The 17,117-nt window shown below is 36.6% G+C and overlaps 2 protein-coding genes across 2 annotated transcripts; both read left to right on the forward strand.

The window, feature by feature from the left end:
* The first annotated feature begins 8,628 nt into the window (after positions 1 to 8,628).
* On the forward strand, positions 8,629 to 13,399 carry LOC107782869 (TMV resistance protein N-like). The gene is made up of 5 exons (XM_075229253.1): positions 8,629 to 9,277; positions 9,536 to 10,631; positions 11,390 to 11,665; positions 11,759 to 12,610; positions 12,694 to 13,399. Exons 1-5 carry the CDS (start codon positions 8,778 to 8,780, stop codon positions 13,177 to 13,179), a joined length of 3,210 nt encoding a protein of 1,069 aa, XP_075085354.1. The 5' UTR covers positions 8,629 to 8,777; the 3' UTR covers positions 13,180 to 13,399.
* A 773-nt stretch (positions 13,400 to 14,172) lies between these two features.
* On the forward strand, positions 14,173 to 14,739 carry LOC142168785 (uncharacterized). The gene has a single exon (XM_075229936.1). The coding sequence runs from the start codon at positions 14,173 to 14,175 to the stop codon at positions 14,737 to 14,739; it is 567 nt and encodes a 188-aa protein (XP_075086037.1).
* Positions 14,740 to 17,117: the final 2,378 nt, after the last annotated feature.

Raw genomic sequence — 17,117 nt, forward strand, 5'->3', positions numbered from 1 at the left:
GTAGATCCTGGGTCAAATAATACTGATGCATCCCTATGACAGACAGGGACGATACATGTGATGACTGAATCTGAAGCAACGGCCTCTGAACGGGCTAGAAGGGCATAGTACCTGTCCTGGCCTCCCCCTCTAGGGCGACCTCAACCTCCCCGACCTCCACTTCGGGCTAGCTGAGGAGGTGGGGTAGCAGCTGGTGCTGGAAGAATGGCCGGAGGACCCGGTGGAGCACGTGGAGGCTGATAAGTCTGTGGAGGTGCACCCCTCCTGGATCTGGGGAAATCTCTTACCAGATGACGAGTGTCACCACACTCAAAACAACCTCTCGGAGGACGCGGCGGCTGGGACTGACTCGGGCCTGGCCTGCTGGACTGGCCGGTAATAGCACCTCGAGTAGGAGGCATACTGGATACTAGCAGTGCATAATAGGGCTCTTGTGGTCTAGGAGGAGCTGGAACACCGCTGGCTGCTAGAAGAGATAAATGAACAGGGCGACTCACAAAACCCCTACCATAGCGTGTTGCTGTTGCACGAGCTCCTGAATAATGACCAGTCTCTCGAGACCTCTTGGCCTCTCTCTCATCTCTGCCCCGGGCAAACATGCCCTCCACTCTCCTGGCAATGCTCACTACCTGCTGATAAGTGATGTCCATCTCTAACTCCCTGGCCATACTGGTCCGAATACTGGGGTGGAGTCCCTCGATGAAGCAAAGAACCCTCTCTCTGACTGTAGCAACCAGAGCATGTGCATGGCGAGCTAACTCACTAAAGTGGACAGCATACTCCGACACAGTCATAGTACCCTGATGCAACTGCTCAAACTCTGCTGCCAAGCATCCCTAAGGCTCTGAGGAACATACTCACGCAAGAACATCTCTGAAAACTGAGGATGCCCCGTCGGGACTACTCAGCTCATAGGCACGCCACCATTGATATGCTGCTCCCCTTAGCTGAAAAGCGGTGAAAGAAACCCCACTCGTCTCCACAATACCCATAGTGCGGAGAATACGATGACACTCCTCAAGAAAACCCAGAGCATCATCTGAAGCTAGTCCACTGAAAGTAGGTGGGTGGTACTTCTTGTACCTCTCAAGTTTGAGCAACTCTGCCTCAGAAGCAGCTACCCTAACCTCATGCTGAATTGGAGCCACTGGGGCATAGGAAATATACTCTGGGGCATGATCAACTTGGACCCTCTGCTCAGGAGTGCGGGCTGCGGGAATCTGTGCCCCTGCCCCGGCCTGAGATGTAGCTGGAGCTATCAGAAATAGTCCAACCTGAGCCAAAGTGCTGAACATGCTCAAGAACTAAGCTAAAGTCTCCTGGAGGGCTGGAGTAGCAATAGGGATCTCCGGCGCTGGCCCTCCAGCTGGAGCTGGTGGGGGCTCCTCTGACGCAGCTCTCGCAGGTGCTAGGGCTGCACCGCGTGGTCGTCCTCTACCCCAACCCCGACCTCTGGCGGCTCTGGCAGGGGGCTCGGGTGCCTGTTCGTCGGTCCTCCCATTACGGGTCCTCACCATCTATGAGAAAGAATAGAATAGAATTTTAGAATTTTTTTTTTGGTGTCAATATCTCGCACGACAAGGAAATCAAAGAAGTATGATTGTTCTTAACAATTACATAGCCTCCCGAAGATAAGTTCGGACGTCTCCGCACCGATCCGCGAGACTCTAATAAATCGGCTTGTGACTCGCGACTCCTATGAACCTAGCTCTAATACCAACTTGTCACGACCCAAATTAACCCTCCGTAAGGTGTCGTGATGGCACCTAGTCTTTACGACTAGGTAAGCCTAATATTACGGAAAATATAAAGAAAACATAACATTTTAAAGATAAACAGCATATTTTTAAATAGCCAAGAGTAGTACCACTCGGCATATACAAAACAATTTCCCAAGACTCGGAATATCACTAAGTTACAAGCTACTATAATCTATGTAGCTCTATACAAAAGTCTGAAGATAATAAAGAAAGTCTCTAAGCGAGAGAGTAGAAGGGGACTCCGAAGATCTGCGGACGCAAGAAGAAGTACCTTGAAGTCTCCTAGAATAAGCAGCACACACTAACCCCAGGGCTGATAGCTTGTACCTGAATCTGCACACGAAAACATGTGCAGGAAAGGGCATGAGTACACCACAATGGTACCCAGTAAGTGTCAAGCCTAACCTCGGTCTAGTAGTGACGAGGTCAGGTCAAGGCCCTACCGGAGTAAATATAATAAATTAAACAGTAAAAGATATAAGTAAACTTTACGGTAACATAGTTAAAGAAATTCTCAAAAATTTAATAATTAAGGGAGCTCTCGGCCCAGAACAAGGTAAACACAATGTTGAATCTCTCGGGATACCGTCCCGTAGTTTCAAATGAATATGCAGTATAATGGAATCTCCCGGAATACGTCCGTAGTCCCAAAGTAAATATGCAGTGCTGGGGGATCTCCCGAAATACGTCTGTAGTCCCAAAGTAAATATGCAGTACATGGGGATCTCCCATAATACGTCCGTAATCCCAAAGTAAATATGCAGTACAGGGGGATCTCCCGGAATACGTCTGTAGTCCCAATTTAAATATGCAACACAAGAAGAAATGGCATCGAGTTATACAGTTTATCCTGGACACAGATAAGGCAAATAAGGAATTAACTAAACACGATGCACAGAATGTTAATTAGGCAGTTAAAACACGTAAGCATGCTTCTCTAGTCTAAGTTTCACAATTAAACGTATTAGTGCAATTTAATAAGGAAAAAAATAATTTATGATTTAGAAAGGGAAAACGGGATTTTTTGCAATAATAGCCTGTGTACGTACTCGTCATCTCACGTACATGGCGCCCACACACCAAATAATATCAAGATATCCTAAGGGGGAAGTCCCCAACACAGGGTTAGGCAAGCCACTTACCTCGAACCAAGCACAATCAATCGGTCACAATACCATTCCCACGAATATCAGGCTCTGAATGGCCCAAATCTAGCCAAAACCAATTACATATCATAAATACAACCATAATAGACTCATCTAATTATTGAAATCAACATTTAACAAAAATTCCGAAATTAACTCAAAAATCGCCTATGGGGCCCACGTCTCGGAATCGGGTAAAAGTCACAAAATACGAACACCCATTCACTCACGAGTTTACTCGTACCAAAATTGCTCAAATCCGATACCAAAATCTCGATCAAAACCCCAAAATTCGGCCTATGAACTTTTCACAATGTTTCACCCCAAATTCGAAATTAAACGATGAATTCAAGCATAGATTAGTAGAATATAATCATACAGGAGTTAAGAATCGTTACCCAATCGATATCGCTGAAAATCCCTTGATCCCTCGTCCAATATCCGAGCTCCCAACTTAAATTTTTTATAAAAGTGGCATAATCTCCATTTTTTGGAACTTTAATACTGCCCAGACGCGTCCTTCTTCGCGAACGCAGCCATACCCTCGCGTTCGCGAAGTACAATTTACTTCGGCCCAAATATCCTCCATCGCGAACGCGATGCACATGTCGCGAATGCGAAGACCACTCAGCTTGACCCTTCGCGAACGCGGGATCTCCATCGCGAACGCGAAGCACGAAATTTTGCCTGCCTCTAGTTCTTCTTCGCGAATGCGAGGACCATGTCGCGAACGCGTAGCTTCAAGGTTCCACACCTTCGCGAATGCGAGAGCGACATCGTGGATACGAAGAGTAATTTAGCTGCCCTTCCTAGATACCTTACGCAGATGCGAGGACTCGCTCGCGAACGCGATGAAAAAATGCCTACAACAGAACACCAGAAATCTGCTATCTTCCAAAGTCCAAAAGTGATCTGTTAAGCATCCGAAACTCACCCGAGGCCCCCGGGACCTCAACCAAACATACCAACAAGTCCTAATACACCATACGAACTTAGTCGAACTCTCAAATCACATAAAAAAAAAATGCTAAAATCACGAATCACCTTCCAATTCAAACTTAAAGAACTTGAAACTTTAAAATTCTACCACCGATGTTGAAACCTATCAAACCACGTCCGATTGACCCCAAATTTTGCATGCAAGTCACATTCTATATTACGAACCTATTCCATCTTCCAGAATCGGATTCCGACCCTGATATCAAAAATTCCACTACCGGCCCAAAACTCCAAAAATTCGAATTTCGCCATTTCAAGCCTAAATGAGCTACGGATCTCCAAAACACAGTCCGGACATACCCCTAAATCCAAAATTACCTAATGGAGCTAACGGAACCTCCGGAATTCCATTCCGGAGTTGTCTTCACACAGGTTCGACTACGGTCCAAATCCTAAGGCTTAAGCTCTCATTTAGGGACTAGGTGTCCCAAAACACTCCGAAACTCAAAACCAATCATACCGGCAAGTCACAATAGCAGAAATAGATATGGGAAAAGCAGTTAATAGGAGATCAGGGCTATTACTCTCAAAACGACTGGTCGGGTCGTTACATTAATAGTTTCAAATCTTAAGGGTATTTCCCTCACACAAAATTAGGCAAGCCACTTACCTCGAGTCAAGCTCAATTAATCGGTCACAATGCACGAATATCTAGCTCCAAATGGTCCAAATCTAGCCAAAAGCAATTACATATCATAAATAGAACCATAATAGACTCATCTAATTAATGAAATCAACATTTTAAACAAACCTATTTCATTTTGACCATGATTTTACTTCAAGTTTTACTGCATTTGTCTCCTTATAATTGAGTATAAGTCACTATATGGAAGGAAGGTACATCCATTTGTAAGTTGAGTTTAATTATATACAATGATTATTTATTTCAAGTGTATATTTTTCTTCTTCATTTCTCTCATTTATTTGTTGTTCCTTTGTTTAGAATGTTGAATCTGACTCAAAAGGATCTTGTTGCATACCTAATCGGAAAGAAAATAGTAGATTCCGAAAAAGCAAGCGAGCTTAAATAATAACTAGAAATCATACACTATAAAGGCAAAATTCATGAATTATAATTCATTTGAAGAATTAAGTTCAATTTTGTGTTCTTTCTATTGTTAAAACATCGGAGCATCCAATGCATTGTAGGGTATAGAAATTAAGGGAAAGACTCAAAGACGTTTGTGGGGTTTGCTTTAAGTCTTTTTCTTTCTACTATTAATCGAAATTCACTAGTAATAAATGTTTTCATTTTTTGAATGCGGAAAAATTAAATTAAAAAAAGAAATTGAATGTTTCCACTTAATTTCTATCAACTTAATTTCTATCAACTTTCCCCTACAGTGCCTAAGAAATTCTTTTATTATGGTTATGCAAAAGAGGAACTAACTAAGAAATATTTAGGGAAACTTCTGTTTTCTGACTCTTCTGTAGGGTTGTAAATTACTTGACCTAAAAATAATACTTCTTCCGTCCTAATTTATGTAATATTGTTTAACTAGACATAAAGCTTAACGGGAGAAATAATGACTTTTGAAATATACGGTCTAAAACAAGCATTAAACATTGGTGTGACTATAATTTATCTCATTAAGATTAAATGAGTATTTTAAAGTTTAATTATTTTTAAATATAACAAAATAATATTATTTTTTAAATCGACAAAAAAAAAGTATGTTACACTTCTCTTCATATTTTAAGAGTTTCATTCGATTTCGATACCTAAAACCCAAAAGTTCAAATCAAATAGGTTTAAATTAAATGTAGGAACTGGTCTCATATTGAAAGGCCGCGATGATATTTCAAAACATTGATAAGAATAAAAATGAGTTCCAAATTATTATTTTTTAATGGAAGAATTAGTAATGTAAAGGACTATAAGTATAGATCAGTATACTCAGACAAAACCGAGATAGGAGAAAGACTACTCGAAAGTTTAACTCGGAAAAGATAGTAATTATCCGTTGAGTTTAAATAATGTCTGCAATTTTGAGTTGTTACTGGCTAGTCATATTATATTTTAAATATGAAATATCTTATAATGTTTATTGTTTGTTTCTAAATTCATTATGTGAGTAATTAGCTAATGCATTGATAAACTCAATAATAATGAATAAAGTGCATCTGAGTTTTTATTTAAAAACGTTTTACAAAGTAGAAAAAAAAAGGTGTGACGTTTAGAGGCGGCATCATCGTAAGTTTGTTAGTTTACTTTTTTCTTATTTGTTTTATTTTTGCTTTTCTAATTGTTTTAGTAGCCATAAATAATAGCATGATCCCAACCATTAAATACTATTTGTATAGGTGGCATGAATCAAATGTATCATTGAATATAAATGGATAAATTTGTACTGGAGCTAATCCGCTCCCGACTTGTTTTATACCACATGTCTTAAAAACATTATTTCTATTTTAATTTGATGTTTGTAAAAATACCATCACATAAATTGTGATTGATGAAATAATTGAATTTTGACCTATATTGTCAATTCATTTGTCGATAATGTGAAAGCGACAAAGAAAAAGACTATTAAGATTTCAAAAGAAGAGGACCCACAAACAAGGCAAGTTAATTCGGTAATTTATATAATAACAATAAAAAAAATCGAAAACCAATTTCCTAGAACAACTCGCAAACCGTGAACTATGTTGCATGCATTTATACTTCCTTGTCAGTAAGGTCTTGTTTAATTTTATTCGATTAAATTTATGAATATTGTTTCAGTTTGTAATGGCCTACAATTTCTAAAGCAATTTGCAAAATTTCTATTTCACTTAAGATATGCAAATTTAGAGGTGGATCCACTAATTTGATGATTACAAGTGTCACTACTTTTAATGCAATTGACCACTATCAACGAGTTTGAATATGGAGTGTACATTTCTTCGTTTTTATCCATTTTAGATTAATTCAGTTCGACCCATTCTAAATAATTCAATTCAATTTCAAAGAAATTTTTCGCTATTCAAATTCGATTGAATAATGTGATGAAAAAATATAAAATTTTAAATTAAGAAATATATCACTTCAATCTGCATATATAGTATTAATAAACGAGTTTAATTTTGTAGATGTGCAATATAAATTACACTGTGGAATTTATTTACATTATAAGACTAAACATTATATACAAAAACGATATCTAAGAAATAACTTCGGAAACTTCTCTTCTACTTCGGTCAACAACTTTATGTAAGGTATTGTAAATGAGTTTGACCCAAGAATTAAGTGTGCGTTTGGACATAAGAACTGTGAAATTCTGGAAAAACAATTTCAAGAGAAAATAACATTTGAAAATTAGAATTGTATTTGGATATGAACACAATGTGCGGCTATTTTTGTTATTTTTTTTGGAGTGATTTAAAGTATAAAATTGAAAATTTTGGAAATTTTTAAATTTGCGGAAAATTTCGAAATACTTCAACTGAAATTGAAAACTTTCATGGCATTCGGAAAAAAGTAAAACAAAATTCGAAAAAAAGATATCTAAGAAATATGTACAAGAATTAAGTTTCCAACCAAAAACCACAAAGCCTAAGAAATATCAAGGGAAACTTTCATTTTATTTCGTTTAACCCTACTGAAGGGTTGTAGTTGACTTGACCCAAAAACCATAAGACCAATTCTTTCCCTTTACTTTCCATTTTAAATTTCATGTTTGTAAAAATATCATCACATAAATTGAGACAGATGAAATAAATAAATTTTGACCAATTCTTTCAATTCACTTTCCGATAATATGAAAGCGATTCAAAGAAAAAGACTTTTGAGATGCAAAAGAAGAGAACCCTGCAAATAACATGTAGAGTATTTCTACTCAATTTCTATCCAGGGAAATTGTATATACTATCAATACGAAAAAACTCAAAAGTAATTTCCTAGAACAACTCACAAACTCTGAGCTATATTGCATGCATTTGTACTTCCTTTTCAATAAGCTCTTGTTTAATCTTATTCGATTATATTTATGAATATTGCTTCAGTTTGTAATGGCCTAAAATTCCTAAAAGAATTTGCAAAATTCCTATTTCATCACTCTACAAGAAAATATACTCAAAGGTCATGTATGATCTGCAAATTCAAAGGTAGATACAGGATTTGATGGTACGGGTACCACTACTTTAAATGCAAATCGACCACTAGTGATGAGATTGAATATGGGTGGTCATTTCGTCAGCTTGATCTATTTTAAATTAATTCAATTCAATTTTTAAAAAAAGATCTCGATTAAATTAAATGATTAATAAAATAAAATTTAAAATAGTTATAAAATTTTAAATTAAGAAATACACAACTTCAATCTACATATAGTATTAATAGGCGTGTTTAACTTTTGTATGTACAGTGTGAAGTTTATTTAGCCTATCAGACTAAATTATGTGGGCGTTTAGACATAACAATTGTGAAATTCTGAAGAAAAAACAAAATGAAAACAAATTTCAAGTAAAAATAGTATTTGGAAATTAGAGTTGTGTTTAGAGATTGAATATAATTTTGTGAGTGATTTGAAGTGAAAATTTTGAAAATATATTTTTCGGAGTTTTTAAAATTTCTGAAAAAATTTCGGAATTTAATTTCAAGTAAAATTTAAAATTTTAATGGTCAAACACTTGTTACTAAATCAAAGTAAAACAAAAATCGGAAAAGGTGAAATTATGGCCAAACGGACCCCTTGTTTCCTGCCAGAAACCACAAAATCTAAGAAGTATCTAAGTGAAACTTCCATTTTATTTCGTTGAAGGATTGTAGTTGACTTGCCTTCCACAAAATAAGACCTCTGCTTATATGTAGCTCTGCTTAGCTACTTTCCCTTTACTAACAAATCATCCCTTAATTCTTGCATTCTCATCAACCCTTAATTCACCAAATCAAATGGATACTCAATTAGTTAGAGGAGAATTATCTACGTCTTCTCACTTCTCTTATGAAGTATTCCTGAGTTTTAGAGGTGAAGACACCCGGAAAACATTCACTGGTCATCTTTATTCCAAATTGGATAATGTTGGAGTCAAAACCTTCATTGACGATGAGGAATTGAGAAAGGGTGATGTGATTTCAAGAGAATTAGAGAAAGCAATTGAAGGGTCAAGAATTTCCATTGTAGTATTGTCGAGAAATTATGCTTCCTCTAGTTGGTGTCTAAATGAACTAGTTAAAATTCTTGAATGCAAAGAGAAATTAAAGCAGACGGTTTTGCCTATTTTCTATGATGTTCATCCTTCTGAGGTACGAAAGCAAATTGGGTTATTTGGTGAAGCTTTGGCTAAACACAAGGAACGACCATTTGGAGCTCAAATGGTGGAGAAATGGAGAGCTGCACTTACTGAAGCTGCAAATTTATCTGGATGGGATTTGCAAAATGTTGCTGACGGGTACATTTTCTTGATTCAACTATATAATTTCATTTGTTATTTGTTCAATTGTTTATAGGATGTGATACTAACTGTGCAAAAGAGTTTAAAAGTTATGTGCATTGACAGTATCGAAATATTTACACTATCAATATATATATAACTTAAATTATTTGCTATCGATTTTGATTTGTCCGTCAAATATTTTCAAATATCAAAGTTTTATTTACTGGAGTAGTATTTCTTTTAATTTTTTTGTTGTTGCTAAAAAACCTGTAGGCATGAATCAAAGTTTATTGAAAACATTATACAGCAAGTCCTACAAGAGGTCAACCAGACACCTCTAGATGTTGCTTGGCACCCAGTTGGAGTAGATTCTCGTGTCAAAGATATAGAGTTGTTATTGCAAAATGAATGTGAAGATGAAGTTCGCATGATTGGTATTCACGGAGTTGGTGGCATAGGGAAAACAACTCTGGCAAAAGCTATCTACAATCGAATGTTTCGACTCTTCGATAGTAGTTGCTTCCTTTCAGATGTTAGATCAGAAGCTGAAGAATTTGGTCTTGTCAAGCTACAAGAGAAACTTCTTCAACAAGTTCTCAAAAATAAGGACATCAAAGTTGGCAGTGTTGCTCAAGGCATCAATCTAATCAAAGCAAGACTCGAGTCAAAGAAGGTTCTAATTGTTCTTGATGACGTGGACCACAAAAACCAATTAGTATCCCTAACAAGAGAAAGAAGTTGGTTTGGTTCGGGTAGTTTTATAATCATTACCACCCGAGACAAGCGATTGCTATGTCGGCTTGGAGAAAAAGAGAGATATGAGGCCAAACTATTAAATGGCAATGAAGCTATGTTACTTTTTTGTTGGCATGCTTTTGACAGTGATTTTCCACCACAAGATTATGTTAATTTGGCACACGACATAATCGAATATTCAGGCAGGCTACCATTAGCTCTTGTGACATTGGGGTCACATTTACAAGGAAGTTCTGTAGAAGAATGGGGAAATGAATTAGAAAAACTAAGAGCAATTCCTCATTGTGATATCCAAACGATTCTCAAGAAAAGCTTTGATGGACTTGATGATGAAACACAGGCAGTTTTTCTTGATATTGCGTGTGCCTTCCAGGGGTTATTTGAGTATGAAATTACCGAAATATTAAATACATGTGGCTTTCATGCTAAAATTGCAATTGCAACTTTAGTCCAAAAACACTTGCTCCAAAGATCTTTGCATGGTTTGGTGATGCATGATCTAGTGCGAGATATGGGAAGAGAAATTGTTCGCATGGAATCAGCTCGAGATCCTGAAAAATGGAGTAGATTGTTCATCCCGCAAGAAGTCTGTGATGTTCTACAAGGAAATAAAGTCAGTAAATCTTTTATCCTTTATCTTCTTTTTTTTTCAATTTAATTGTTTATTGCTTATAATTTCTGTTGTCATCATAAGAAGTGAATTCATTTTGTGCTTCATCTCTGGTTAGTAAGTATTTTGTAGTTGTTTGTCAACCATTGTAAACTAGAAGTGACATGTGCTAAATTCTTAACCCACACCAAAGGCAAAAATAAAATCACCTATTTAACAATTATCCAAATTTGGTGATGCATATTTCTTATTAAATTCTTATAACTAACTTGCTTATGGGCATAGACCATAGTATCTCCATGATTAGTTATTCAAAGATATGTGACTTTACTTAACAAAATGTGGAAATTAAGCTTGCTCGAAGAAATCAGGCATGTGAACGTTTGAAAACTGTTGAATAGGTACATATGTGAAACATTATTTCTAGAACAATATATACAAAATGTTCTTTTAAATATATTCAAATATATATTCTATCTTCAATTGGCGCTATTATCAGGTTTCTAGATGCAATTTGTTCTCTTTATTCATCCTTTTTTTTCCTTTGATATTATCATGTGAACTTGTTGAATGCTGCTCTCATCTTAGCTGTTTGAGCAATTTTAAATTTGTTTAACATCCTCTAATGTTTAAGTTCATTTTTCTTGATACATATGGTGTAACCTCTTTGTTTGACCTTCAATTGGTATAAAGTAGTTTTCCCTCTTAATTTCTGGGACTTAAGATGGTCTTAAGATACTAATCTTTTCTCCAAATTACAGGGTTCCAAAAAGGTAGAAGTACTGAAGGTAGATCGACGAGCATTTGAGGGACTAAACTTGAGCACCAAAGCATTTAAGAAAATGAAAAACCTTAGGGTTCTTATAATGAATGAGTTACATATTAGTGGAGATTTTGGGTTGTTGTCCAAGAAGCTCAGATGGTTGTCTTGGAAAAAATGTCCTTTAAAATGTATATCATCAAATTTTCCAGCTGAGAATCTTGTAGTTCTAGATATGGAGGAGAGTGATATCCAAGAATTTCGATTGAATTTGCAGGTTTGTTACTCAATTATACAATTTTATGTGTACTGCTATTGCAAACTGAGTGAAAGAAAATGTTAATTGAAACTATATTTGGTTTACTTTTAGTGTTGTAGAAGTTTGAAGAAGCTGAATCTCTCTTATTGCAAGCAACTCAGAAGCACTCCAAACTTCAATGGTTCCCTGAGTCTTGAGATTTTGAGTCTCTATGGTTGCTCAAGTCTGACAGAGATCCATCCATCAATAGGAAATTTGGACAGACTAATTAAACTATATATGTCTCGTTGCGAAAAACTTAGGGATCTTCCAAGCAGCATATGCCAGCTAATATCCCTTGAAGAATTGTTCATTCATCACTGCTCCTCTATAAAAACACTGCCAGATAACCTTGGAGATATGAAAAGTCTAACATTTCTTTATGCATCTTGTACGGGTATAAAACAATTGCCTAGATCTGTTGAAATGCTAAGAAATCTTGTAGCTTTGAGAGTGGGAGGTCAAGTGTTAGAGGCCAAAATGAGTATTTCTGGAAGAGGAGTCCATCGGATACAATATTCCTTGCTAACTTTTGTAACCGAATTGAGCCTTAGATACTGGAATTTGTCCGATGCTGATATTCCTAGGGATATTGGGAGCTTATCCTCCTTAAAGTTTTTAGATTTGAGTGGCAATAGTTTCCATTATCTACCCTTCGATTTTTCTAAGTTACGATTATTGGAGAAGTTGTGTTTGAATGACTGTGAGAATCTTCAAACACTCCCGCCAGTATCAAATTTAGAGAATCTAGCAATTATTGAACTTGAGAATTGCCAAAAATTGGTCAAGATTACACAGTTGGACAACCTCCCTTCTATACGGTTGATCAACACGAATAATTGTAGTTCTCTGCAGAATCCATTCAATGAAGGCTTCTTTAGTGCACCTGCTCTATCATTTCTATCTAGAAGAGATCCAGATTTGGTTAGTCTTTTTCTCTCTCCCTCTCTCTCTCTCTCTCTCTCTCTCCGATCATATTAATGATCTTGAGTCTTTGTCTGATGCAGGATGTTTTAGATTTTTATCTCGAATGCAATGAAATTCCAGAATGGTGCAGCTATCAAGTAACAGCTTCATCTATGTGTTTGACTATGCCGACACATAATAATGAGTATAACTTCTTGGGAATGGTTCTCTGGTTTGTTTCCGACTATTTCCATGCAGCCCCTGTTTTAAAATTCTGGATTAGTATTGCCCATAAAGAGAATTTAGTTTTTCCTCCGTGGAGTACACCTGATGGACATAGAGAAGTATCATGTGTATATTACATATCTTACTTACATAGAGCTTTTGATGGCCAGATGATCAAAGGTGGGGAAACGATAGAAGTGGGGTCAGAAGACATTACAATAAAGAAGATAGGGATCCATCTGTTATATTTAGGCCAACATGGTAACGTTATATCTTTACCGGGAGACGTGGATCATTCTTATTCTAAGTACCCAAAAAGTTCAACAGGCATATCAACTCCTTATAAAAGAGCAAAGTTCTGAGTCAAGATAATTTTCCTTTAGAGCTAATCATGTTATATTTTATATTACAGTATTAATAGGTAGTTGGTAAGATAATTTTTAATTGAGATTGATATTTTTCCAAATATTTGTTATATACTTTTTTTTATGTGTTCAGTTGTGGTTTTTGATGTTGGACTTTTGGACGTCGATAATTAATATATATATAAATAAATAATGTATTTATTATAAAATTTTCAAATGGTTGTGTTGGACTCATGGACTATTTGGCATTTGGGCCCAAAAGGAAAGACTGAGCAACATAGCCTTTATTTATCTTACTTGTAATTGAGGCTATTGTAATTACGCAACTGGCCCATTTATATTTTTAGTAGTTAGCCTATTCAGATTTAACATTGTATTAGTTATGTGTAATTTGGGCCATATATAATACGAAGGGTCAGGGTCATTTTCCTCAAATCAGTTCTAGAAAGATTCTCTCTCCTCTCTTCTCTTTCACATGAACCCTAATACATTTTCCCAAAATCCCGATCGATTCTTTCATGTTTTCATGGTATCAGAGCTAGATTCTGGTCCATCTCGTCCTCCTCTATCTTCCCATATTACCCTCATCGAGTTTCGTTGAGGATTTCAATTTGTGTGGGTAGCGATTTGGAGATTACATACTATTTTCGTCGGCGGTCTTCTGGCTCATTTTGACTCATCTGAGTGTCTTCTGGCCTGTGTTTATCATTCGTTTGCTTGTGGAGGTTTTATCTACAAGTATGCGTAGTCGTCGTTAAGCTCGAGAATTCTAGGGTTTCACGATTGTATCATATTTCATTAATCGTGGTTGCTCTGTTGTTGTGAAGTGTAATTTGGTTATTGTCTTGTTGTGAAATGTTATTTGGTTGCTGTGAAATGTTGTTTTGAAGGTTATACTTCCGATTGCGAAGAATCCGGTAACTCTGTATATCTCTCCTATTTGCATGAGATTCATCGGATAAGTTTTCATTGTTGAATGTTATAGTAGTTATGGGATCTATTGATTTTGACGTGTGTAGTGCATCTGGCACACATGAGTTCATTCCCAAACCCTTTAGTCCTTTGTTTGTGCAGTCTTCAGATGTTCCAGGTGTTTCACTTGTACCGGTTCCTTTCTCTGGGACGAATTTTGGGGGTTGGAAAAGGAGTATAATTGTCTCTTTGTCTGCTAGGAACAAAATTGCGTTTGTTGATGGTAGTTTGCCTAAACCTCCTGATAATTCCATTGAGTCTAAGCAGTGGGACATATATAATAATATGGTAATTTCATGGTTAACAAGTTCTTTATCTCCTGATATTACGGATAGTGTCCAGTATTCTGAAACAGTTGAAGAAATATGGAGACAGTTAAATAACAGATATGGGACTGTAAATGGAACTAAAGACTTTAAAATTAAGAAAGAACTCGCCTCTACCTGTCAAGATTCCCTAGATATTGCCTCGTGCTTTAACAAATTAAAGAAATTGTGGGATGAATTGAGAGTTGTTCGTAAAAATCATGGAAATCACTGCACTTATGGTGCAAAGGAAGGTATTCTAGAGGATAGACTTCATTAGTTTCTCATGGGGCTGAATGAAGTCTATGTTAGTGTTAGGAGCAACTTGCTCATAGTGCAACCACCTCCAACACTAGACAGTGCATATAACATTCTTCTTCAAGATGAAAGGCAGAGGCAGATCAATTCCAAATCTCAGCTTGGTCCTGATTTAGTTGCCTTCACTGCCAAAATCAACCTCAACCATCAGTCTTGTCCCAATAAAAACTATAGGCCTCCTGGTTCCAATACTTAGAGACAGTATGTCCAAAGAGTGAACTTTGATCAAGCCAAAGGGAATCTATTCTGCAGATATTGTAAGAAGAGTGGGCACTTAATTGATAAGTGCTTCAACCTTCATGGTTTCCCTCATGATTTCAAATTCACCAAAGGGAAAAAAATTGCAGCAAATGCAACTGTTGGAACAAATATTTCTTCTGATGATTGTATGAATTCTTCTTCTCTTCCTGCTACTGGAACTACCAAAAATGATTCACAAGGTTCATTGGTACCTAGTTTAACCAAGCAACAATATTCTCAGCTAATGGCTCTTTTACAACATTCTTATGCATCTGATTCTGCACCATCTCAATCTGACCTCATAGCTTCTATCAATTTTGTTGGTAATGTGCTCATTCCCAAAGTAGTGACTTGTTCTCTAGCTTGCATGTTGAGTCAGTCCTTACCCAATAAACGGATTATTTATTTTGGAGCATCTGATCACATGACTTATAACAATGACCTTTTAACCAATATCACACATTTGCTTATTCCTTATCTTGTCACACTTCCTAATGGATATAAAGTTAAAGTTACTTGTACTGGGTCTTTTTCTTTATATCATTCTATTATTCTTCCAGATGTTCTTTACATTCCCTCTTTAAACATAATCTAATTTATGTGCACAAACTTGTTCTGTTATTGATATGCACTGCACAGTTTAGTTCTGACTCTTGCTTGCTACATGGCCCTTCTCTGAAGATGCCTCTCGAGCTTGGTAAGCAAAAGGATGGGCTTTACAAGTTTGCCTCCACTACTGCATTTTCTTCTTCAGCTCAAATATTTTTACTATGCCTACTACATGTATCTTTCCATCTTTACCTTTTACTATTGTTGATCCTAATTCTGATTCTTCATTGTGTAATTCTAGTTCTTCTCAAAATGCTTTGTCTCAGTCTATACCATCTTGTAATGAAGCTGCATTGAATAAAATGGTCATCATTTGGCACCAAAGACTTGCACATGTTCATTTTGTTAGAATGAAGGGCATTTCTACTATATCTTCCTCTTTATCTTCCAAGCAACACTTCCCTTGTGAAATATGTCCATGGCTAGACAAACCAGACTCCTTTTCTTTGATAGTTCATGTGACGACCCAAAATGTCATCTTTAAATTTAATAATTAATTTTATGTTCTAAGACCTCAAAAGCACTATTTATCATTTCTCAACTTGCGTGCGCAGTCCGTAAAATTTTTCGAAAAATATTTATGTGAAAAATGGATTAAAATGTGAATTTGAGCTTTAAAACTCAACTGAGTTGACTTTGGTCAACATTTTTAGCAAACAAACTTGGATCAATGTTTTGACAGTTCCGGTAGGTCTGTATCGTGATTTGGGACTTGGGCGTATGCCCAGAATCAAATTCCGAGGTACCTAGCCCGAGATATGAAATTTTGATGAAAATAAAAATTAAAAGTTTTAAAAGCTTAAGTTCAAATAGTGATCGGATGTCGAATTATGTACAAACGACCCCAGAATAGAATTTTGATGACTCCAACAGCTCCGTATAGCGATTTTGGACTTAGGAGCATGATCAGAATTTTATTTGAAAGTCCTTGGTTAAATTAGGCTTGAAATGGCTAAAATAGGAATTTAAGTTTGAAAGTTTGACCGGAGAGTTGGCTTTTTGATATCGGGGTCAGAATCCAGTTCTAAAAATTTTCACAGCTCTGATATGTCATTTATGACTTGTGTGCAAAATTTGAGGTCAATCGGACTTGATTCGATAGGTTTCGACATCGATTGTAGAAGTTGAAAATTCTTAAGTTTTATTAATCTTGAATTGGGGTGTGATTTATGATTTTAGTGTTGTTTGATATGATTTGAGGTTTCAAATAAGTTTGTATGATGTTATAGGACTTGTTGGTGTATTTGGTTGAGGTCCCGAGGGCCGCAAGTGAGTTTCGGATGGTTAACAAATAAAAAATTGGACTGAAAAGCTTCTGCAATTTTCTTATGCTAGAAATACAGAAATCGAAGCCCAGAAATCGAGCCCAGATATCGAACCCAGGGTCGACGGCCAGGGTCGAAGCCAGGGACGAGGCTTAGGATCGAAACCATGATCGAGGCTTAGGCTCAAGGGCCATGATCAAAGCCAGGCTCGAAGGCCATGATCGAA

This window comes from Nicotiana tabacum, chromosome 14, assembly GCF_000715075.1.
Source record: "Nicotiana tabacum cultivar K326 chromosome 14, ASM71507v2, whole genome shotgun sequence".
NCBI lineage: Eukaryota > Viridiplantae > Streptophyta > Magnoliopsida > Solanales > Solanaceae > Nicotiana > Nicotiana tabacum.